The sequence below is a fragment of the Babylonia areolata genome, chromosome 34, assembly GCF_041734735.1.
Source record: "Babylonia areolata isolate BAREFJ2019XMU chromosome 34, ASM4173473v1, whole genome shotgun sequence".
Lineage (NCBI taxonomy): Eukaryota > Metazoa > Mollusca > Gastropoda > Neogastropoda > Buccinidae > Babylonia > Babylonia areolata.
This window is the reverse complement of record NC_134909.1, coordinates 22801535-22826639: the sequence shown is the minus strand read 5'-3', so window position 1 is coordinate 22826639 and position 25105 is coordinate 22801535. Positions and strand designations below refer to the sequence as shown.

The 25105-nt window shown below is 44.3% G+C and overlaps 1 protein-coding gene across 2 annotated transcripts in view; it reads right to left on the bottom strand.

Annotated features, from left to right (window-relative positions):
- Positions 1–24919, bottom strand: part of LOC143277391 (uncharacterized) — a 29432-nt gene extending 4513 nt beyond the window's left edge. The window contains exons 1-9 of one of the 2 annotated variants that reach the window (XM_076582174.1): positions 24805–24919; positions 23237–23372; positions 22186–22289; positions 17353–17477; positions 14413–14551; positions 12920–13073; positions 11482–11730; positions 7881–7969; positions 3604–3681 (exon numbers count right to left, since the gene is read on the bottom strand). In XM_076582174.1, the coding sequence (XP_076438289.1) occupies positions 3604–3681; positions 7881–7969; positions 11482–11730; positions 12920–13073; positions 14413–14551; positions 17353–17477; positions 22186–22289; positions 23237–23330 (1032 nt within the window). In that variant the 5' untranslated portion in view covers positions 23331–23372; positions 24805–24919. The remainder of the gene's footprint in view (positions 1–3603; positions 3682–7880; positions 7970–11481; positions 11731–12919; positions 13074–14412; positions 14552–17352; positions 17478–22185; positions 22290–23236; positions 23373–24804) is intronic. The other variant, XM_076582175.1, reaches the window with a different exon arrangement.
- Positions 24920–25105: the final 186 nt, after the last annotated feature.

The window sequence follows — 25105 nt, the reverse complement described above, 5'->3', positions numbered from 1 at the left end:
TACAGTGTAAGAGACTTAAACAACACAAACGCAAAATGTTACTGAAGCTATGCTTCACAGCAATTCATAGGAAAACGATAGCCCCCCCCCCGCCCCCCCCTGCTCCTTACTCCTGAAAAATTGTAGCAAAGACAGAGAGTCGCAAAAAGAAGAGACCCTACTGCAAACACTACAGCAAAAACAAGCAACGCACACACTGAAATACTGACAACCTGGGAATCCCACAACTGAACAAACCAACACGTCAAGCAGCCAACACGATACGAGGTTTTTTACAACAGAAAAAAGAACCATGACTGCACAGACAATAAAAAAAAAAGTTCACAACTAGGGTTAGAATCCCAATCACAGCACAATAATTTTGTGCAAGCAAGACTGGGCATTTCAAACACTGAAAGTTTGCACAGATAATATTAACATATCACCGGTAAAATCAAGAACCACGTTTAATTTTTGGCATGCAGAAATTGGGCATTTCAAACACTGAAAGTTTGCATAGATAACATTAACGGTCAGATGCTGAGATCATATCAGTCTAATATCATCATTTTAGATGAACAGACTATAACTGACCAAACGAACGTCAGATGCTGACTTTACATCAGGAATAAAGTCCAGATATAAGCCACAACTAATATCTTCACAAATGAAGTTCACACTTCAGCCATGGAAGAAAGTAAGAAAGTAAATGCTTCTTACCCCCCTTTATTCAGCACAATAATCAATTGTGTCAGCATATGACCATCAGAACAGTAGATGAGGCAACTGTTGTCCTGACTATCTGGGCTAGAATTTGATAAAAGCGGAGAGTGTCTTGCCTAAATTACATCCCCACTCTGTCGGCCAAGAGGGTTTTAGGACAGTCGTCGTTGGGATGGTTTCCCAAAGGCCAGCAGGCCCCCAATGCTGCAGCACTATGAGCCAGTGCAATCTTGCCTGCTAGAAAGAAAGTCATAGCCCTTCACAAAAGACTAAAATGTAAATCAATTCCCAGAGCAGTGGAGGAACCAACTGATCACACTGCTCTCACCTTGCTGTTGGCCCAAATGTAAAGCTTACGCCAATCTCTGACACAAGCCAAGCGTTGAGCCGACACGAAAAAAAACCCACAGATTTCTCTCAAAGACTCTAACAACAACAAAAACCCTACTACAACAATAACAACACGGAAGGGACGGAGGCAGGCAGCACAGACACAAAGTCAAACAAGCAGTAGTGACAGACGACAGTGACAGTGACACAAGCAGTAGTGAGAGACGACAGTGACAGCCACGCACGGCAGGCAGCACAGACACAAAGTCAAACAAGCAGTAGTGAGAGACGACAGTGACAGCCACGCACGGCAGGCAGCACAGACACAAAGTCAAACAAGCAGTAGTGACAGACGACAGTGACACAAGCAGTAGTGAGAGACGACAGTGACAGCCACGCACGGCAGGGCAGCACAGACACAAAGTCAAACAAGCAGTAGTGAGAGACGACAGTGACAGTGACAGCCACACACGGCAGTGCAGCACAGACACAAAGTCAAACAAGCAGTAGTGAGAGACGACAGTGACAGTGACAGCCACGCATGGCAGGCAGCACAGACACAAAGTCAAACAAGCAGTAGTGAGAGACGACAGTGACACAAGCAGTAGTGACAGACGACAGTGACAGTGACAGCCACGCACGGCAGGGCAGCACAGACACAAAGTCAAACAAGCAGTAGTGAGAGACGACAGTGACACAAGCAGTAGTGAGAGACGACAGTGACAGTGACAGCCACGCACGGCAGTGCAGCACAGACACAAAGTCAAACAAGCAGTAGTGAGAGACGACAGTGACAGTGACAGCCACGCACGGCAGGGCAGCACAGACACAAAGTCAAACAAGCAGTAGTGAGAGACGACAGTGACACAAGCAGTAGTGAGAGACGACATTGACAGTGACAGTGACAGCCACGCACGGCAGTGCAACACAGACACAAAGTCAAACAAGCAGTAGTGAGAGACGACAGTGACACAAGCAGTAGTGACAGACGACAGTGACAGTGACAGCCACGCACGGCAGGGCAGCACAGACACAAAGTCAAACAAGCAGTAGTGAGAGACGACAGTGACACAAGCAGTAGTGACAGACGACAGTGACAGTGACAGCCACGCACGGCAGGGCAGCACAGACACAAAGTCAAACAATCAGTAGTGAGAGACGACAGTGACACAAGCAGTAGTGAGAGACGACAGTCACAGTGACAGCCACGCACGGCAGGGCAGCACAGACACAAAGTCAAACAAGCAGTAGTGAGAGACGACAGTGACAGCCACGCACGGCAGGGCAGCACAGACACAAAGTCAAACAAGCAGTAGTGAGAGACGACAGTGACACAAGCAGTAGTGACAGACGACAGTGACAGTGACAGCCACGCACGGCAGGGCAGCACAGACACAAAGTCAAACAAGCAGTAGTGAGAGACGACAGTGACACAAGCAGTAGTGACAGACGACAGTGACAGTGACAGCCACGCATGGCAGTGCAGCACAGACACAAAGTCAAACAAGCAGTAGTGAGAGACGACAGTGACAGCCACGCACGGCAGGCAGCACAGACACAAAGTCAAACAAGCAGTAGTGAGAGACGACAGTGACACAAGCAGTAGTGACAGACGACAGTGACAGTGACAGCCACGCACGGCAGGGCAGCACAGACACAAAGTCAAACAAGCAGTAGTGAGAGACGACAGTGACAGTGACAGCCACGCACGGCAGTGCAGCACAGACACAAAGTCAAACAAGCAGTAGTGAGAGACGACAGTGACACAAGCAGTAGCGAGAGACGACAGTGACAGTGACAGCCACGCACGGCAGGCAGCACAGACACAATGTCAAACAAGAAGTAGTGAGAGACGACACTGACAGCCACGCACGGCAGTGCAGCACAGACACAAAGTCAAACAAGCAGTAGTGAGAAACGACAGTGACAGCCACGCATGGCAGGGCAGCACAGACACAAAGTCAAACAAGCAGTAGTGAGAGACGACAGTGACACAAGCAGTAGTGAGAGACGACAGTGACAGTGACAGCGACGCACGGCAGGCAGCACAGACACAAAGTCAAACAAGCAGTAGTGAGAGACGACAGTGACAGTGACAGTGACAGCCACGCACGGCAGTGCAGCACAGACACAAAGTCAAACAAGCAGTAGTGAGAGACGACAGTGACACAAGCAGTAGTGAGAGACGACAGTGACAGTGACAGCCACGCACGGCAGGGCAGCACAGACACAACGTCAAACAAGCAGTAGTGAGAGACGACAGTGACAGCCACGCACGGCAGGGCAGCACAGACACAAAGTCAAACAAGCAGTAGTGAGAGACGACAGTGACACAGTAGTGAGAGACGACAGTGACAGCCACGCACGGCAGGCAGCATCACACAAAGTCAAACAAGCAGTAGTGAGAGACGACAGTGACAGCCACGCACGGCAGGGCAGCACAGACACAAAGTCAAACAAGCAGTAGTGAGAGACGACAGTGACACAAGCAGTAGTGAGAGACGACAGTGACAGCCACGCAGGGCAGGGCAGCATCACAGGACGAAGACCGACAAAAGGCCGGACACTCACTTTGGACTGCTGCTGCTGCATCAGGGCCTGGGACATGAGGGAGCTCTGCTGGCCTCCTCCCAGCCCCCGCAACGACGACTGACCAACCACAAGTCAGGGGGGGGATCAGGGGGGAGAGGGGAAAGAGACAGGCAGGAGGGGGAAAAACAGAAAAAAATAAACATTTTCAATTCACACAATGATAGCAAGGAGTGGATAGCCCCTCTGGGCAAATAACAAGCTCTTAAGACCCATGATAACAATTCAAGTATTCAGTTGTTTTTTTTTCTCTCTCTCTTTTCACAAAGATATTCAGATTATTTTTCCACTGAATCCACTGGGCAAAAAACAAAAAAAGCAAACAAAAAAACAAAAAACAACCCAAAAAACATCTCTAAAGACTTAGAGGCTGGGTAACAATTCAAGAGAGCAACACTAACAATTCAAGTATATATGAAAAAAAAATCTTTTTTTTTTTTTTTAACAAAGATAGAAACAGTGTGTTTCTTGTTTCTGCACTCGGGGAAAGAAAAGAAAAGAAAAAAAAAGATGTGAAAAGTTAGCACTTTTTATCATTTTCAAAAATAGCTCCCCAACCCAGCTTCACCTCTGTCCAGCTTACACTGTCTGTAGCTTTCTGTTGACATCAATTCATGTAGTCTTTCCTCCCTTACAGTCAAAGCCATGTGTGTGTGTGTGTGTGTGAACTACTGATGTGAAAGCTGGGCTGACTGACATCATAACATATCTCATATTTTTGCAAAAGTGGGAATATATGCACAAGCAAGTAGTAGTGTGTGTGTGTGTGTGTGTGTGTGTGTGTGTGTGTTAAGTGTATATGTGTATACTCATTTTTGTGTGTATGTGTGTTTGTGCGTGGGTGGGTGTGGGTGTGGCTCTGAATATGTGTGTGTGTGTGCATGTGCGTGTGTGTGTGTGTGTGTGTACACTCATTTTTGTATGTGTGCGTGTGCGCGCATACGTGTGTGTGCATTCAGTTGTGTGCGCACACATGTTCACACAAAAGAGAGGAGCGTGGCAACAGCAGGACCAAACACACACACAGAGCAGAACTGCCCCAGGCCAGCCCACCTGTTTGTACTTGTCCGCATGAAACACAATCTTCACACACACACACACACACACATATAAAGTGGACCCACCTGTTTGTACCTTTCCTCACCAAACACAATCTTCACACACACACACACACACACACACATATAAAGTGGACCCACCTGTTTGTACTTGTCCTCACCAAACACAATCTTCACACACACACACACACACACACACACATATACAGTGGACCCACCTGTTTGTACTTGTCAGGAAAGCCTGTCTTCATACACACACACACACACACACACACACACACACACACACACACAAAACAAAAAATCAACACCCCCTGCCACCCAGCCCAACCCACCTGTTTGTATTTATCGTCAGGAAAGTGTCTTCACACACACACATACACCCATACCCACACACAACTACCCCCCCTCCCCCCGCTCCTTCCCCTGTTTGTACTGATCGTCAGGAAAGTGTCTTCACCCCCCCCCCTCCCACCTCTCATAGACAGCCCACCTGTTTGTACTTGTTGTCAGGAAAGTGTCTTCACACACACACATACACCCCCATACCCACACACAACTACCCCCCCCCCCCTTCCCCCGCTCCTTCCCCTGTTTGTACTGATCGTAAGGAAAGTGTCTTCACACACACACATACACCCCCATACCCACACACAACTACCCCCCCCCCTCCCCCAGCTCCTTCCCCTGTTCGTACTGATCGTAAGGAAAGTGTCTTCACACACACACATACACCCCCATACCCACACACAACTACCCCCCCCCCTCCCCCCGCTCCTTCCCCTGTTCGTACTGATCGTCAGGAAAGTGTCTTCACACACACACACATACACCCCCATACCCACACACAACTAACCCCCCCCCCTTCCCCCGCTCCTTCCCCTGTTTGTACTGATCGTAAGGAAAGTGTCTTCACACACACACATACACCCCCATACCCACACACAACTACCCCCCCCCTCCCCCAGCTCCTTCCCCTGTTCGTACTGATCGTAAGGAAAGTGTCTTCACACACACACATACACCCCCATACCCACACACAACTACCCCCCCCCCTCCCCCCGCTCCTTCCCCTGTTCGTACTGATCGTCAGGAAAGTGTCTTCACACACACACATACACCCCCATACCCACACACAACTACCCCCCCCCCCTCCCCCCGCTCCTTCCCCTGTTCGTACTGATCGTCAGGAAAGTGTCTTCACACACACACACATACACCCCCATACCCACACACAACTACCCCCCCCCTGGCCCCACTCCTTCCCGTTTGTACTGATCGTCAGGAAAGTGTCTTCACACACACACACATACACCCCCATACCCACACACAACTACCCCCCCTCCCCCCGCTCCTTCCCCTGTTTGTACTGATCGTCAGGAAAGTGTCTTCACCCCCCCACACACACACCTCCACCTCCCCCCTCTCATAGACAGCCCACCTGTTTGTACTGATCGTCAGGAAAGTGTCTTCACACACACACATACACCCATACCCACACACAACTACCCCCCCTGCCCCCGCTCCTTCCCCTGTTCGTACTGATCGTCAGGAAAGTGTCTTCACACCCCCCCCCCCCCACCTCGCCCCTCTCATAGACAGCCCACCTGTTTGTACTTGTCGTCAGGAAAGCCTGTCTTCACACACACACACACACACACACACCCCCTCCACACCCACACACCTGTTTGTACTGATCGTCAGGAAAGTGTCTTCACTCACACACACATACACCCATACCCACACACAACTACCCCCCCTCCCCCCGCTCCTTCCCCTGTTTGTACTGATCGTCAGGAAAGTGTCTTCACACACACACATACACCCCCATACCCACACACAACTACCCCCCCCCCCTCCCCCCGCTCCTTCCCCTGTTCGTACTGATCGTCAGGAAAGTGTCTTCACACACCCCCCCCCCCCCCCCCCCCCCCCCCACCTCGCGCCCCTCTCATAGACAGCCCACCTGTTTGTACTTGTCGTCAGGAAAGCCTGTCTTCACACACACACACACACACACACCCTCCACACCCACACACCTGTTTGTACTGATCGTCAGGAAAGTGTCTTCACTCACACACACATACACCCATACCCACACACAACTACCCCCACCCCTCACCCCGCTCCTTCCCCTGTTCGTACTGATCGTCAGGAAAGTGTCTTCACCCCCCCGCCCCCACCCCACCTCCCCCCTCTCATAGACAGCCCACCTGTTTGTACTTGTCATCAGGAAAGTGTCTTCACCCCCCCCCCCCCCCACCCCCCCACCCCCACCTCTCATAGACAGCCCACCTGTTCGTACTGATCGTCAGGAAAGTGTCTTCACCCCCCACCCCCCCCACCCCCCACCTCTCATAGACAGCCCACCTGTTCGTACTGATCGTCAGGAAAGCCTGTCTTCACACACACACACACACACACACACTCCCCTCCACACCCACACCTGTTTGTACTTATCATCAGGAAAGCCTGTCTTCACACACACACACACACCCTCCACACCCACACACCTGTTTGTACTTGTCGTCAGGAAAGCCTGTCTTCACACACACACACACACACACCCTCCACACCCACACACCTGTTTGTACCTGTCATCAGGAAATCCTGTCTTCACACAGACACACACACCCTCCACACCCACACACCTGTTTGTACTTGTCGTCAGGAAAGCCGGTCTTCACACACACACACCCTCCCCTCCACACCCACACACCTGTTTGTACTTGTTATCAACACCCTCCCCTCCACACCCACACACCTGTTTGTACTTGTTATCAGGAAAGTCTGTCTTCACACACACACACCCTCCCCTCCACACCCACACACCTGTTTGTACTTGTCGTCAGGAAAGCCTGTCTTCACACACACACACACACACACACACACCCTCCACACCCACACACCTGTTTGTACTTGTCGTCAGGAAAGCCTGTCTTCACACACACACACACACCCTCCCCTCCACACCCACACACCTGTTTGTACTTGTTATCAGTAAAGCCTGTCTTCACAGACACACACACCCTCCACATCCACACCCACACACCTGTTTGTGCTTGTCGTCAGGAAAGCCTGTCTTCACACACACACCCTCCCCTCCACACCCACACACCTGTTTGCACCTGTCGTCAGGAAATCCTGTCTTTTCACACACACACACACACACACACACACCCACCCTCCACACCCACACACCTGTTTGTACTTGTCGTCAGGAAATGCTGACTTCTGGGCCTGGTCCAGAGGGTGCTGCAGGGAACCACCATGTTGGGGGCCATGGAAACCTGCACATCACACACACACACATGCTGCACATCATCACCACTTCTTCTTCTTCGTGGGCTGCAACTCCCACGTTCACTCCTATATACATTTTTTTTTACCCCGCCATGCAGGGAGCCATGGAAACCTGCACATCACACACAAAGCCTAGTGAATTGATCCTTCTAACAGAAATACAGCCAAGGCTGGTGAAATTTGTTCATGAATGTTTCTCTTCTTAATATGCTCATGTTTATGTTTCATTGTGTCTTATAAACTTTAAGGTTTTATGACAATAAAAAGTATTCTATTCTATTCTATTCATGCTGCACATCATCACCACTTCTTCTTCTTCTTCGTGGGCTGCAACTCCCACGTTCACTCCTATATACATTTTTTTTTACCCCGCCATGCAGGGAGCCATGCTCTGTTTTCAGGATTTTGTATTTGTATTTGTATTTCTTTTTTATCACAACAGATTTCTCTGTGTGAAATTTGGGCTGCTCTCCGCAGGGAGAGCGCGTCGCCATACTACAGCGCCACCCTTTTTTTTTGTATTTTTTCCTGTGTTCAGTTTTATTTGTTTTTCCTATTGAAGTGGATTTTTCTACAGAATTTTGCCAGGAACAACACTTTTGTTGCCGTGGGTTCTTTTACGTGCACTAAGTGCATGCTGCACACGGGACCTTGGTTTATCGTCTCATCCAAATGACTAGCGTCCAGACCACCACTCAAGGTCTAGTGGAGGGGGAGAAAAACGTTCAAATAAAGGACTGCCTTATGACGCAGATGGTGTTTCTAGCTATGAATAGAATCTAGAAAGATTCCCCAAGTTAAAGCTAGCAGCATTTTTGTCAACGAACTGAATGCAAAGCAGGGAAAAGTCTGAATATTTTGATGACGAGTTATCTCATCATTGTGGCAGCGAAGCGTACATGCTTTCCATGACGAGTTATCTCGTCATATAGGCAGCCTAGGGGTTAAACAAACTGAAGCAAACTAGGTCTATTGGTTTGCTCTCTTTGGCCAAAATTTGAGACTAACTCAGTAATAAGATATCCTGGTCTTAGTCCTTCGTCTGCTAGCCAGTCAAATGCCATTTCCGTCCGGAACTGATGACTCATTCCCATGACTACCACTCACTGAGATGAGTGGGTTATTCAATAACTCACAGAGATGAGTGGGTTTTTTTTTAATAACTCAGAGATGAGTGGGTTTTTTTTAATAACTCACTGAGATGAGTGGGTTTTTTAATAACTGAGATGAGTGTGTTATTTAATAACTCACTGAGTGGGTTTTTTTTAAAAATAACTCATTGAGATGAGTGGGTTATTCAATAACTCACAGAGATGAGTAGGTTTTTTAATAACTCAGAGATGAGTGGGGTTTTTTGTGTGTTTTTTTAACTCACAGAGATGAGTGTGTTATTCAATAACTCACTGAGATGAGTGTGGTATTTAATAACTCACAGAGATGAGTGTGTTATTCAATAACTCACTGAGATGAGTGTGGTATTTAATAACTCACTGAGATGAGTGGGTTTTTTAATAACTCACTGAGATGAGTGGGTTTTTTTAATAACTCACTGAGATGAGTGTGTTTTTTAATAACTCACTGAGATGAGTGGGTTATTTAATAACTCACTGAGATGAGTGTGTTATTTAATAACTCACTGAAATGAGTGGGTTTTTTAATAACTCACTGAGATGAGTGGGTTTTTTTAATAACTCACTGAGATGAGTGGGTTTTTTAATAACTCACTGAGATGAATGGGTTATTTAATAACTCACATAGATGAGTGGGTTTCTTAATAACTCACTGAGACGAGTGGGTTATTTAATAACTCACTGAGATGAATAGATTTAGATATCTAGTTGCTCTGTCTCTGGAATGTCATTTTCTTGCACGCTTGTTGCTTTGTGCACCTTTCTGGGTCCTTTTCGTCTCACAATTTCAGCCTTTTACGTCTCCTGCGACAGTTCTCTAGACATTTAACTTGATGTTTTGTTTTCTCACTTGAACTCAATCCTGCTTTGCTTTCTCTGTCGGGCTCATGCTTTTCCATCATTTCTGATGATCACACAGTGTTGCAAGCACGTTCATGAAGGAACTGAACATGAATAAAACTGGGTTAGTAGAAACACAGGAAAAGAGAGAGAGAGAAAGACAATTCATGTTTTTCATGCCTCCGGCTGAACCAACCCAGCTACTGTAGGGGTCCCTGGAGACACCTGAAGCCCAGAACCAGCACAGACTCTACCTGTGGGGAGAGGAAGGTAATTCAAAGCACAGACTCTACCTGTGGGGAGAGGATGGTAATTCAAAGCACAGACTCTACCTGTGGGGAGAGGACGGTAATTCAAAGCACAGACTCTACCTGTGGGGAGAGCAAGGTAATTCAAAGCACAGACTCTACCTGTGGGGAGAGCAAGGTAATTCAAAGCACAGACTCTACCTGTGGGGAGAGGATGGTAATTCAAAGCACAGACTCTACCTGTGGGGAGAGGACGGTAATTCAAAGCACAGACTCTACCTGTGGGGAGAGGATGGTAATTCAAAGCACAGACTCTACCTGTGGGGAGAGGAAGGTAATTCAAAGCACAGACTCTACCTGTGGGGAGAGGAAGATAATTCAAAGCACAGACTCTACCTGTGGGGGGGAGAGGATGGTAATTCAAAGCACAGACTCTACCTGTGGGGAGAGGACGGTAATTCAAAGCACAGACTCTACCTGTGGGGAGAGGACGGTAATTCAAAGCACAGACTCTACCTGTGGGGAGAGGATGGTAATTCAAAGCACAGACTCGACCTGTGGGGAGAGGACGGTAATTCAAAACAACAGTCTGCCTGACCAGACAGAAGCCACACTGTAGCTGGGACGGGAGCTCCAGTTTCAGTTTCAGTTTCTCAGAGGCGTCACTGCGCTCAGACAAAATCCACACACGCTACACCACATCTGCTAGGCAGATGCCTGACCAGCAGCATAACACCAATGCACTTGTAAATCCTTGAGTGCATGCTTATATATTTGTGTACTTCCTTTTTACATAATTTCGCCAAAGGACAACACTCTCGCTGCCATGGGTTCTTTTTCAGTGCACCAAGTGCGTGCTGCACAGGGGACCTCGGTTCATCGTCTCATCCGAATGACTAGACGCTCAGTTCTATTTTCCAGTCAAACTTCGGAGAAAGAGAGTGGGATTCAAACCCAGACCCTCTGAGACTCTATACTGGCAGATGAGCGTCTTCACCATTCTGCCATCTTCCTCCTATAATAACAATGTACATAATGTAGGTACCGGCAACCTTTAAAAAAACAACAACAACAACAACAACTGTTAAAACAACATTAAAACAAGCTTTTCCAGTCAAGCATGAGAGCAGGATTCAAACCCAGACCCCCACAGGCCAAGTACGTGCTGCACGCGGGACCTCCGTTTATCGTCTCATCCGAATGACTAGACGCTGAGTTTGATTTTCCCGTCAGAAAGGGTGAGAGCGGTAGGGAGTTCCACAGGGGACCAGCCTCCCTTACCAGGCTGCGACATCCTCTGCAGGCCGTAGGAGGGAGCAAATCCCTCGGCCTTGCTGGTCTGGTGGGCCCCGAAGTGGGCAGGGTAACTGCTGAAGGCCGACTGGCCGCCAGAGTACTTGCTGCCGGCCGCCTGGCTCGTCTGGAAGGCCGTCACCGCCGGCTGCTGCTGCTGCTGTGGCACGAAGGAGTGGGCCGACTGCGAGGCGTACACCGACTGGCCGCTCTGTGACTGGGGGTAGCTGCCCAGCTCTGTCCATCACAGAGAGAGAGAGAGAGAGAGGCTGACGTATGGTGGCAGTTCAACACAGGACACACTGGGCGGGCGTAATAGCCGAGTGGTTAAAGCGTTGGACTTTCAATGTGAGTGTCCCAGGTTTGAATCTCGGTAACGGCGCCTGGTGGGTAAAGGGTGGAGATTTTTCCAATCTCCCAGGTCAACATATGTGGAGACCTGCTTGTGCCTGAACCCCCTTCGTGTGTATACACAAGCAGAAGATCAAATACGCACGTTAAAGATCCTGAGATCCATGTCAGTGTTTGGTGGGCTATGGAAACAAGAACATACCAAGCATGCAAACCCCCCAAAACGGAGTATGGTTGCCTACACGGCAGGGTTATAACGGTTAAATGGGTCAAATACGGAAAAGTTCAGTTTCTCAAGGAGCTGTCACTGTGTTCGGACAAATCCATACACACTACATCACATCTGCTCAGCAGATATGCCTGACCAGCAGCCTAGGCCTTGAAGGAAACTGAAATACAATGAACAAATAAATAAACAGCAGACGCCTGACCTGCTCACAAACCCAACATGCTTAGTCAGGCCTTGAAAAACAAGAAGACTCACTCTGCGTGCGTGTGTGTATTCGTGTGTGAGTGAGAGTGAGTGTGAGAGAGAGAGAGAGAGAGAGAGAGAGAGAGAGAGAGAGAGAGAGAGAGAGAGAGAGAGAGAGAGAGAGAGAGGAGGAATAGGGAGAGGCGTGTGTTGAAGTGTCCTGTCACACTGTTTTACATTAGCATTTCTAGCAAGCTTGTATCTTTATATTCTTGTATCTTATTCACGCCAAAGATACTGTTAAGTGTGCTGAGAGCCACAGACAGCGTTAGCACCATTCAAATGCACATCATCATTGTCATCATTATCATCATCATCATAATCATTATCACTGTTATTATCATTATCATTATCATCATTACTATCACTATGATTATCATTATTATCATACAACAGGAAATCGTAGTCTGAAACAGACACATGCTGGCCATTCAGATGTGAGTAACGCCCCCGGTTTGCCAGAAAAAAAAGAACTGTTGAACGGGTTAGCACTGTATAAATGCACCTTATTGTTATTAGGATTAGTATCATGATCATCACTGCTGTCACCATCACCATTATCATTATCACTATGATAATAAAAAAAAAAAAAAGGAAACTGACTGTAGTCTGAAGCAGACGCATGCTGGCCGTACAGATGTGAGGACGGGCCTGGCTTGCCAGCTGTGTAGGCGTATTTACTGTCACTATGGTAACTGCTCTGATAGCTGGATGACGGGGGTGGAGACGGAGACCGTGCACGCTTCATCGGTGCTTGCTGAAAAATCCAATATACTTATATAGCGATTAAAAAAAAAAAAAAAGATTTACAAAAATTACAAAAACACACACCAGATAAAACCACAGACGCAAACACAAAAACATGCATGCACATTCATACACTTACATAACATGCACTGGTGCTTGCTGAAAAATAGAATATGATGATTAAAAAAAATTTTTTTTATATATATATATATATATAATAAATATGACACACAAGCAAACGCAACAGACACAAACATATATGCATGCACACTCACTTATGACAGACAGACAGCAGACAGAAATGACCACAGACACAAATACACAGACACAGACCTTAACTGGCTTAAGTCTGTGTGTATGACAGGCATTCTGACAGGCTTGTAGAGGGTGGGTCTGTTGGACAGGTGTGAGGCACACACACACACACACACACACACACACACACACAGATACATACAGTGTGTGTGACAGGCATGGACACAGGCTTGTAGAGGGTGGGTCTGTTGGACAGGTGTGAGGCACACACACACACACACACACACACACACACACACACACACACACAGATACATACAGTGTGTGTGACAGGCATGGAGACAGGCTTGTAGAGGGTAGGTCTATTGGACAGGTGTGAGGCACACACACACACACACACACACACACACACACAGAAACATACAGTGTGTGTGACAGGCATGGACACAGGCTTGTAGAGGGTAGGTCTATTGGACAGGTGTGAGGCACACACACACACACACACACACACACACACACACAGAGAAACATACAGTGTGTGTGACAGGCATGGGGACAGGCTTAGAGGGTAGGTCTATTGGACAGGTGTGAGGCACACACACACACACACACACACACACACACACACACACACACACACACACACACACACAGATACATACAGTGTGTGTGACAGGCATGGAGACAGGCTTGTAGAGGATAGGTCTATTGGACAGGTGTGAGGCACACACACACACACACACACACACACACACACACACAAATACATACAGTGTGTGTGACAGGCATGGAGACAGGCTTGTAGAGGATAGGTCTATTGGACAGGTGTGAGGCACACACACACACACAGATACATACAGTGTGTGTGACAGGCATGGACACAGGCTTGTAGAGGGTGGGTCTATTGGACAGGTGTGAGGCACACACACACACACACACAGATACATACAGTGTGTGTGACAGGCATGGACACAGGCTTGTAGAGGGTGGGTCTGTTGGACAGGTGTGAGGCACACACACACACACACACACACACACACACACACACACACACACACACACAAACACACACACACACACACACAGATACATACAGTGTGTGTGACAGGCATGGACACAGGCTTGTAGAGGGTGGGTCTGTTGGACAGGTGGGAGGCCTGCAGCATGACGGGGTGACCAGAGGGACCCAGGCCGTGCTGAGAGAATGCCTGCTGCTGGAGGCTCAGCATCTCACTGCAACAACAACAACAACAACATAACAACACTGTAAACTCAGCATCTCACTGCAACAACAACAACAACATAACAACACTGCAAACTCAGCATCTCACTGCAACAACAACAACAACAACAACAACAACAACAACATAACAACACTGTAAACTCAGCATCTCACTGCAACAACAACAACATAACAACACTGTAAACTCAGCATCTCACTGCAACAACAACAACATAACAACACTGTAAACTCAGCATCTCACTGCAACAACAACAATAACAACATAACAACACTGTAAACTCAGCATCTCACTGCAACAACAACAACAACATAACAACACTGTAAACTCAGCATCTCACTGCAACAACAACAACACAACAACATAACAACACTGTAAACTCAGCATCTCACTGCAACAACAACAACAACAACATAACAACACTGTAAACTCAGCATCTCACTGCAACAACAACAACAACATAACAACACTGTAAACTCAGCATCTCACTGCAACAACAACAACAACAACATAACAACACTGTAAACTCAGCATCTCACTGCAACAACAACAACAACAACATAACAACACTGTAAACTCAGCATCTCACTGCAACAACAACAACAACAACAACATAACAACACTGTAAACTCAGCATCTCACTGCAACAACAACAATAACAACATAACAACACTGTAAACTCAGCATCTCACTGCAACAACATAACAACATAACAACACTGTAAACTCAGCATCTCACTGCAACAACAACAACAACATAACAACACTGTAAACTCAGCATCTCACTGCAACAACAACAATAACAACATAACAACACTGTAAACTCAGCATCTCACTGCAACAACAACAACAACAACATAACAACACTGTAAACTCAGCATCTCACTGCAACAACAACAACAACAACATAACAACACTGTAAACTCAGCATCTCACTGCAACAACAACAACAACAACAACAACAACATAACAACACTGTAAACTCAGCATCTCACTGCAACAACAACAATAACAACATAACAACACTGTAAACTCAGCATCTCACTGCAACAACAACATAACAACACTGTAAACTCAGCATCTCACTGCAACAACAACAACAACAACAACACTGTAAACTCAGCATCTCACTGCAACAACAACAACATAACAACACTGTAAACTCAGCATCTCACTGCAACAACAACAACAACATAACAACACTGTAAACTCAGCATCTCACTGCAACAACAACAACAACAACATAACAACACCGTAAACTCAGCATCTCACTGCAACAACAACAACAACATAACAACACTGTAAACTCAGCATCTCACTGCAACAACAACAACAACAACATAACAACACTGTAAACTCAGCATCTCACTGCAACAACAACAATAACAACATAACAACACTGTAAACTCAGCATCTCACTGCAACAACAACAACATAATAACACTGTAAACTCAGCATCTCACTGCAACAACATCAACAACAACATAACAACACTGTAAACTCAGCATCTCACTGCAACAACAACAATAACAACATAACAACACTGTAAACTCAGCATCTCACTGCAACAACAACAACAACATAACAACACTGTAAACTCAACATCTCACTGCAACAACAACAACAACAATATAACAAAACTGTAAACTCAACATCTCACTGCAACAACAACAACAGCATAACAACACTGTAAACTCAGCATCTCATTCCAACAACAACAACATAACAACACTGTAAACTCAGCATCTCATTGCAACAACAACAACATAACAACACTGTAAACTCAGCATCTCACTGCAACAACAACAACAACATAACAACACTGTAAACTCAACATCTCACTGCAACAACAACAACAACAACATAACAACACTGTAAACTCAGCATCTCACTGCAACAACAACAACATAATAACACTGTAAACTCAGCATCTCACTGCAACAACAACAACAACATAACAACACTGTAAACTCAGCATCTCACTGCAACAACAACAACAACAACATAACAACACTGTAAACTCAGCATCTCACTGCAACAACAACAACATAATAACACTGTAAACTCAGCATCTCACTGCAACAACAACAACATAACAACACTGTAAACTCAGCATCTCACTGCAACAACAACAACATAACACCACTGTAAACTCAGCATCTCACTGCAACAACAACAACATAATAACACTGTAAACTCAGCATCTCACTGCAACAACAACAATAACACTGTAAACTCAGCATCTCACTGCAACAACAACATAACAACATTGTATATCACTATATCATTGCAACAACAACAATATAACAACACTGTAAACTCAGCATCTCACTGCAACAACAACATTGTATATTCACTGTATCACTGTATCATTGCAACAACAACAATAACATAACAACATTCTATATTCACTATATCACTGCAACAACCACAACAACATAACAACATTCTATATTCACTATATCATTGCAACAACAACATAACAACATTGTAAACTCAGCATCTCACTGCAACAACAACAATAACATAACAACATTGCATACTCACTATATCACTGCAACAACAACAACACTGTAAACTCAGCATCTCAGTACAACAACAAACAACAACATAACAACACTGTAAACTCAGCATCTCACTGCAACAACAACATTGTAAACCCAGCATTCTCACTATCAAATATTTCAGTCACGAACAGCAAACAAAGAAATGAACTTTAGCACGACGGCTGACAAACCACATCATCATTATCACCAGACATCACAACAACTAAAAGAGGAGACAGAGTGGTCACCTCTGTTCCTTGAGCTGTGCGCGGCGGCGCGTCTCCTCCTCCTGGTGCAGAACCTTCTTCAGCTGCAGGAACAGCTGGTGCTTGTTGGACCGCAGTTGGTCCAGGCGCTTCTCCAGCTGGGAGATCTGTCGGCACACAGCATCCACTGTGATGGTACTGACGTGTGTACAATGATGATGATAATGATGAGAATAATGTTAACGATAGTCATAGCAACAGCTGGTCCAGGCGCTTCTCCAGCTGGGAGATCTGTCGGCACACAGCATCCACTGTGATGGTACTGACGTGTGTACAATGATGATGATAATGATGAGAATAATGTTAACGATAGTCATAGCAACAACTGGTCCAGGCTTCTCTAGCCATGAGATCTGTAGACTCATAGCATCCACTGTGATGGTATTGACATGTGTACAATGATGATGATAATGATGAGAATAATGTTAACGATAGTCATAGCAACAACTGGTCCAGGCTTCTCTAGCTCTGAGATCTGTTGGCACATAGCATCCACTGTGATGGTATTGACGTGTGTACAATGATGATGATAATGATGAGAATAATGTTAACGATAGTCATAGCAACAACTGGTCCAGACTTCTCTATGCATGAGATCTGTAGGCACATAGCATCCACTGTGATGGTACTGACGTGTGTACAGTGATAATGATGAGAATAATGTTAACGATAGTCATAACAACAGCTGGTCCAGCTGCTTCTCTAGCCATGAGATCTGTAGGCACATAGCATCCACTGTGATGGTACTGACGTGTGTACAATGATGATGATAATGATGAGAATAATGTCAACGATAGTCATAGCAACAGCTGGTCCAGCCGCTTCTCCAGCTGTGAGATCTGTTGGCACACAGCATCCACTGTGATGGTATTGACGTGTGTACAATGATGATGATAATGATGAGAATAATGTTAACGATAGTCATAGCAACAGCTGGTCCAGCCGCTTCTCTAGCTGTGAGATCTGTTGGCACACAGCATCCACGGTGACGGTACTGACGTGTGTACAATGATGATGATAATGATGAGAATAATGTTAACGACAGTCATAGCAACAGCTGGTCCAGACTTCTCTATGCATGAGATCTGTAGGCACATAGCATCCACTGTGATGGTACTGACGTGTGTACAATGATGATGATAATGATGAGAATAATGATAGTCATAGCAACAGCTGGTCTAGACGCTTCTCTAGCTCTGAGATCTGTTGGCACATAGCATCCACTGTGATGGTACTGACGTGTGTACAATGATGATGATAATGATGAGAATAATGTTAACGATAGTCATAGCAACAACTGGTCCAGGCTTCTCTAGCCATGAGATCTGTAGACTCATAGCATCCACTGTGATGGTACTGACGTGTGTACAATGATGATGATAATGATGAGAATAATGTTAATGATAGTCATAGCAACAACTGGTCCAGGCTTCTCTAGCCATGAGATCTGTAGACTCATAGCATCCACTGTGATGGTATTGATGTGTGTACAATGATGATGATAATGATGAGAATAATGTTAACGACAGTCATAGCAACAACTGGTCCAGGCTTCTCTAGCCATGAGATCTGTAGACTCATAGCATCCACTGTGATGGTATTGACGTGTGTACAATGATGATGATAATGATGAGAATAATGTTAACGATAGTCATAGCAACAGCTGGTCCAGACTTCTCTATGCATGAGATCTGTAGGCACATAGCATCCACTGTGATGGTATTGACGTGTGTACAATGATGATGATAATGATGAGAATAATGTTAACGACAGTCATAGCAACAACTGGTCCAGGCTTCTCTAGCCATGAGATCTGTAGACTCATAGCATCCACTGTGATGGTATTGACGTGTGTACAATGATGATGATAATGATGAGAATAATGTCAATGATAGTCATAGCAACAGCTGGTCCAGGCGCTTCTCCAGCTGGGAGATCTGTCGGTACACAGCATCCACTGTGATGGTATTGACGTGTGTACAATGATGATGATAATGATGAGAATAATGTTAACGATAGTCATAGCAACAACTGGTCCAGGCTTCTCTAGCCATGAGATCTGTAGACTCATAGCATCCACTGTGATGGTACTGACGTGTGTACAATGATGATGATAATGATGAGAATAATGTTAACGACAGTCATAGCAACAACTGGTCCAGGCTTCTCTAGCCATGAGATCTGTAGACTCATAGCATCCACTGTGATGGTATTGATGTGTGTACAATGATGACGATAATGATGAGAATAATGTTAACGACAGTCATAGCAACAACTGGTCCAGGCTTCTCTAGCCATGAGATCTGTAGACTCATAGCATCCACTGTGATGGTACTGATGTGTGTACAATGATGATGATAATGATGAGAATAATGTTAACGATAGTCATAGCAACAGCTGGTCCAGACTTCTCTATGCATGAGATCTGTAGGCACATAGCATCCACTGTGATGGTACTGACGTGTGTACAATGATGATGATAATGATGAGAATAATGTTAACGACAGTCATAGCAACAACTGGTCCAGGCTTCTCTAGCCATGAGATCTGTAGGCTCATAGCATCCACTGTGATGGTATTGACGTGTGTACAATGATGATGATAATGATGAGAATAATGTTAACGATAGTCATAGCAACAACTGGTCCAGGCTTCTCTAGCCATGAGATCTGTAGACTCATAGCATCCACTGTGATGGTATTGATGTGTGTACAATGATGATGATAATGATGAGAATAATGCTAATGATAGTCATAGCAACAACTGGTCCATCAGTTTCTCTAGCCATGAGATCTGTAGACTCATAGCATCCACTGTGATGGTATTGATGTGTGTACAATGATGATGATAATGATGAGAATAATGTTAACGATAGTCATAGCAACAGCTGGTCCAGACTTCTCTATGCATGAGATCTGTAGGCACACAGCATCCACTGTGATGGTATTGATGTGTGTACAATGATGATGATAATGATGAGAATTATGCTAATGATAGTCATAGCAACAACTGGTCCATCAGTTTCTCTAGCCGTCAGATCTGTAGGCACATAGCATCCACTGATGTGTGTATCATGATGATGATAATGAATAGTCATGATAACAGCTAGCCCAGCCGTTTCTCTAGCTATGACTATGAGATCTGTAAGCACATAGCACCATGATGATAATAATGATGTTAATGATAATAATGAGAAATATCAATAACAGTCAAAGTAATAGCTGATAACTGGTCCAGGCCTTTCTCAAGCTGGGAGATCTGCCATCACATAGCATCCGCTGATGTGTGTGACGATGATGATGATAATGATGATGATGAGAATAATATTATTAACAATAGTTACAGTGATAGCTGCTCCAGGCGTTTCTCAAGCTGGGAGATCTGCCATCACATAGCATCCGCTGATGTGTGTATGACAACAATGATGATGATGATGATGAGAATAATATTATTAACAATATGATTAACAAATAGTAAAGAGTGGTAACTCTCTCCATTACACAAGGTACACAACTTCAAGTCAGTGATGCTTACGCTACCGATTCAGCTAGCACACAGGTAAATAAAACCGAGGCAACCATGTATTTGTTCTGTATTGTCCATGTGTTCTGTGTGGCTTATTCAGGATTAAAGAGGCTATGCCAGTCTTGAATAAAAGCTAAAATATGTGTTTGCACATTTCTTCTGTCTTTGCTGCTGTGTGCACGTCAAATGACTGGTATAAGGAAAGGCCCGGCGCTTCCTTTTTTGAGGAAGTGTCTGGGTTTGTTCCAATGTACCTTTTATTTACCTGTGTGCTAGCTGAATCGGTAGCGTAAGAATCACTGACTTGAAGCTGTGTACCTTGTGTAATGGAGAGAGTTACCACTCTTTACTATTTGTTAATCATATCGTTTCCTGGCGTCATTATTTGTTAATATTATTAACAATAGTTATAGTGATAGCTGCTCCAGGCGCTTCTCTAGCTGGGAGATTAGAAGGCACATATCATCCGCTGATGTGTGTATAACGACGATGATGATGATGATGATGATGAGAATAATATTATTAACAACAGTTATAGTGATAGCTGCTCCAGGCGCTTCTCTAGCTGGGAGATGTGTAGGCACATATCATCCGCTGATGTGTGTACCATGATGATGATGATGATGATAATAATGAGAATAATGTCCATACTGGCAGATCTGCCGTCACAAAGCATCCACTGACATGTGTACCATGATGACAATGATGATGATAACAATGATGATAATAATAACGGGAATGATATCAATAATAGTCACTGTAATACCTGGTCCGATCGTTTCTCCAGCTATGAGATCTGGTGTCACAAACCGACTACGGAGATGGCACTAGGTTATGCTGCTGGTCAGGCATCTGCTTGGCAGATGTGTTGTGCGTGTTATCAAGTTTTTCTGATTATTTTTTAATATATTCCGTCTTTTTTTTTTCTTTCTTTTTTTCTTTTTTTTTTATAGCGACTTGGTATCTTGGCATTTTATTACGTGGGTGAGGTAAAAAAGCTGTGTCAGTTGTCATTTCAGTGAGTTTTGTATCTTAACATTTTACTATGGGAGTGATTTGAGAGAGCTGTGTGAGTCCTGAGTGATTTTTCACTGTTTTTAATGGTAAGCGAATTTGTATCTGTTCTTTTAAAACAAAAAAAATTTAAATAATATTCCTGCTTCTTATTTATAATTAATAGGTGTATTATCAAAGGTGCTAAGAACCACAAGGTAAGCGCAATACAAATGTACATTAACATTTATTACTTTTACTATCATTATCATTATTATAGATATGTATACTGCTCACCTGCTCTTTGGTCTGCTCCAAAGTCAGCGCTTCCTCTGCTTCCTTCTTCTTGCGCTGCTCTCTCTCCTTCCTCATCCTCTCAATCATCGCATCCTGCTCTTGCTCTGAAGAGGAACAGAAACCACACACACACACACACACACACACACACACACAGACACTGTAAAACACTCAACAAAAACCTGCACATTGATTTATAAAGTTTTATTCAGCTGAACAGTTGGTAGGAGGCATCCAAGTCAAAAGCTTTAAAAAATCTATCAGGTTCCATCTTTTGTTAACCCTTTCACCGCCAGTCAATCTAGAGTACAAAATTCCCTTGTGGTTTAAAAACACAGTGAAAAGACAGTGGCTAAGAACAGCTGGGGATTCCCCCAGTGATGTATAGAAAATATGGCCTATCCTACCACCGAACATTAAGAGCAGGTAGGTTCATGGATAACAGACCAATGAATGGTCACCTTTCAATGACATGGGTCCTCTACCACGCCTGTGCATAAACGCGAGTTTGGCGGTGAAAGGGTTAAAGACTTTGATAAGGAAAACTAAACATCCATTCTATCAATCACTGAACGAACAGTTTTTAATGCATGAACAGAATATGAATAAATGGTTTCATTTTCAAGGAGCAGTCAAAGCAAGGACTGAACAGAAAATTAGACATTAATACAACAGTAAAGAAAGAGCTCCAGTCAATGGGAAACCATTTACAGCTTAGTCTTTTGTGAAGGACTATGACACTCAAACTAGGAGGCAAAATTGCACTGGCTTTTAGTGCTGCAGCCTTGAGGGCTAGTTGCCTTTCGGAACCATCCCAATGCCGACTGTCCTAAAACCCTCTTGGCCGAGAGAGTGGGGATGTACTTGGGCAAGACACTCTCCACTATCATCAAATTCTAGCCCAAAGAGTCGGAACAGCAGTTGCCTCCTCCGCTGTTAGCCCAAAGAGCCTCCTCTGCTGTTCTGATGGTCAGTCGGACACGACTGACTATCATATATATATATATAAAGAAAGAGGACAAGCAAAAAAGGCAAAGAAACACTGACTTACCTTGTTTGATCTTTGCCCTTTCGTTCATTATGTGCCGCTTGAGAGCTTCATACATGGAACGGGTCATCTTTGGGCGATCCAGTAACGCAGGCATGGTTGCAGGTGAACCAGCTTCACTTGACTATACCTGTGTGCACTGTGACAGAACATCCTACACGTGATCTGGATCCCAACTAGATCAAGGACAAATAGCAGTAACATCATTTAAACAACAAACAAACAAAAAACATAAAAGAGAAAGAAAGGAAGAAGGAAAATAAGATCTTTGTCAGCACAACAACATCACATGCTGTGCCTTAAAATCTTTAATAAGCATATAAAGAGTTAAAACACACACACACACACACACACACCTAGGTACATCTGCAGATTGTGATAATAATACAGCTGTGATCAGTGATCTCTACAATGCATGGGTCCTTTATAAACGTAACTTCATAAGTTAACACAGTTTGTATTTTGAAATTTACTCATTTTATAAAATCATCTTTATACAAACAAAAACTGAAAACCTTTGCCTGGTCTGTGATCATCACCTAATGTCATACTCATTCAATAATCATTATGATTAATTATTCTTGACTGTGGTATTCTGATTACATTTGTCATAAAGTGATAAACGATGAGTTGTGTACTGGAATATATACATAATATATATTATATAGCAGCAAAATAACTTATTTCAAATTATATCCCTTAATTGCACTACGCACATCAAAATATGCACATACACCCAAATGTGTGCGCACACATATATACACATGTGCAAACACATGTTAATGCCTACACACATAAGTGCACCACTTTGAATTATAATTTATATATTGATATATATATATATATTAACTGAGTTAAAATGAGTTATCAAAGATTACATGGGGTGGGGGTGGGGGAATGCTGACATTGCCTGATTCACACACCTAACAGTGAATTAACTCGACACACCAACATACATGAGAGCACCATGAATCACACACACTCACATACTGCACTGACAGACACACTCACACACTCACATACTGCACTGACAGACACACTACTCACACACACACACACACACACACAGTGACACACACACACTGCACTGGATTTTGAATGATTATTCATTGCTTAGAATGTTTTCAGAAATTTTAAACTCCAGTCCAGTTGGTATCCTCCTTTGATGTATTATGTTTAATACTGTTATTTATATTTACATTGTTGTTGGTTAATACTTGTTGATATGCATATACATATTCTCCTTCCCATGACAACTCATTCAATACACACCACAACCTCTTTAGACTTTTTCTTATAATATACTTTTCCTCTGATACATAACATGAACTTTTTTTCTTTTCTTTTTTCTACACTAATATTCACATGCATTCCCTTTCCTTTATACACTACTTTACTCTTTTCCGTCTAAAAACACTTATAGTGAATAGAGATTAGACGTTAAACTGAAGAAAAAACACGGTCACACACAGGAACACAGACACGTACACCGAGTGTTTCTGGGTATTGAAACATACTAATAACCATTAATGCTCTCTTGTAACTGCAATAAAAATGTATAAACTCCATACCTTTATCAACAAAAGGTGAAAAATGTTGGTCAGTCTGACCACAGGATTAATCAAATAAGAGCTGCCTCTCCGAAACGGAAGAAAACAAGGGCCAAAAATTTAGTATGCGTTCAACGTCGTTTTACAGGAAATTTGTTGAACGGATTATTATTATTGTTATTTGGTGTTGAGATTCAAGAACCGTGAAGAATAGCAATGTCAGTTTCATACTGTCCACAGAAACAGCTGCAGCTGCTTTCCGGAACATATGCAGCTAACGAAAATGTTCTTTTCTTTGTGTTAATGTGTGCATGTTAAAGAT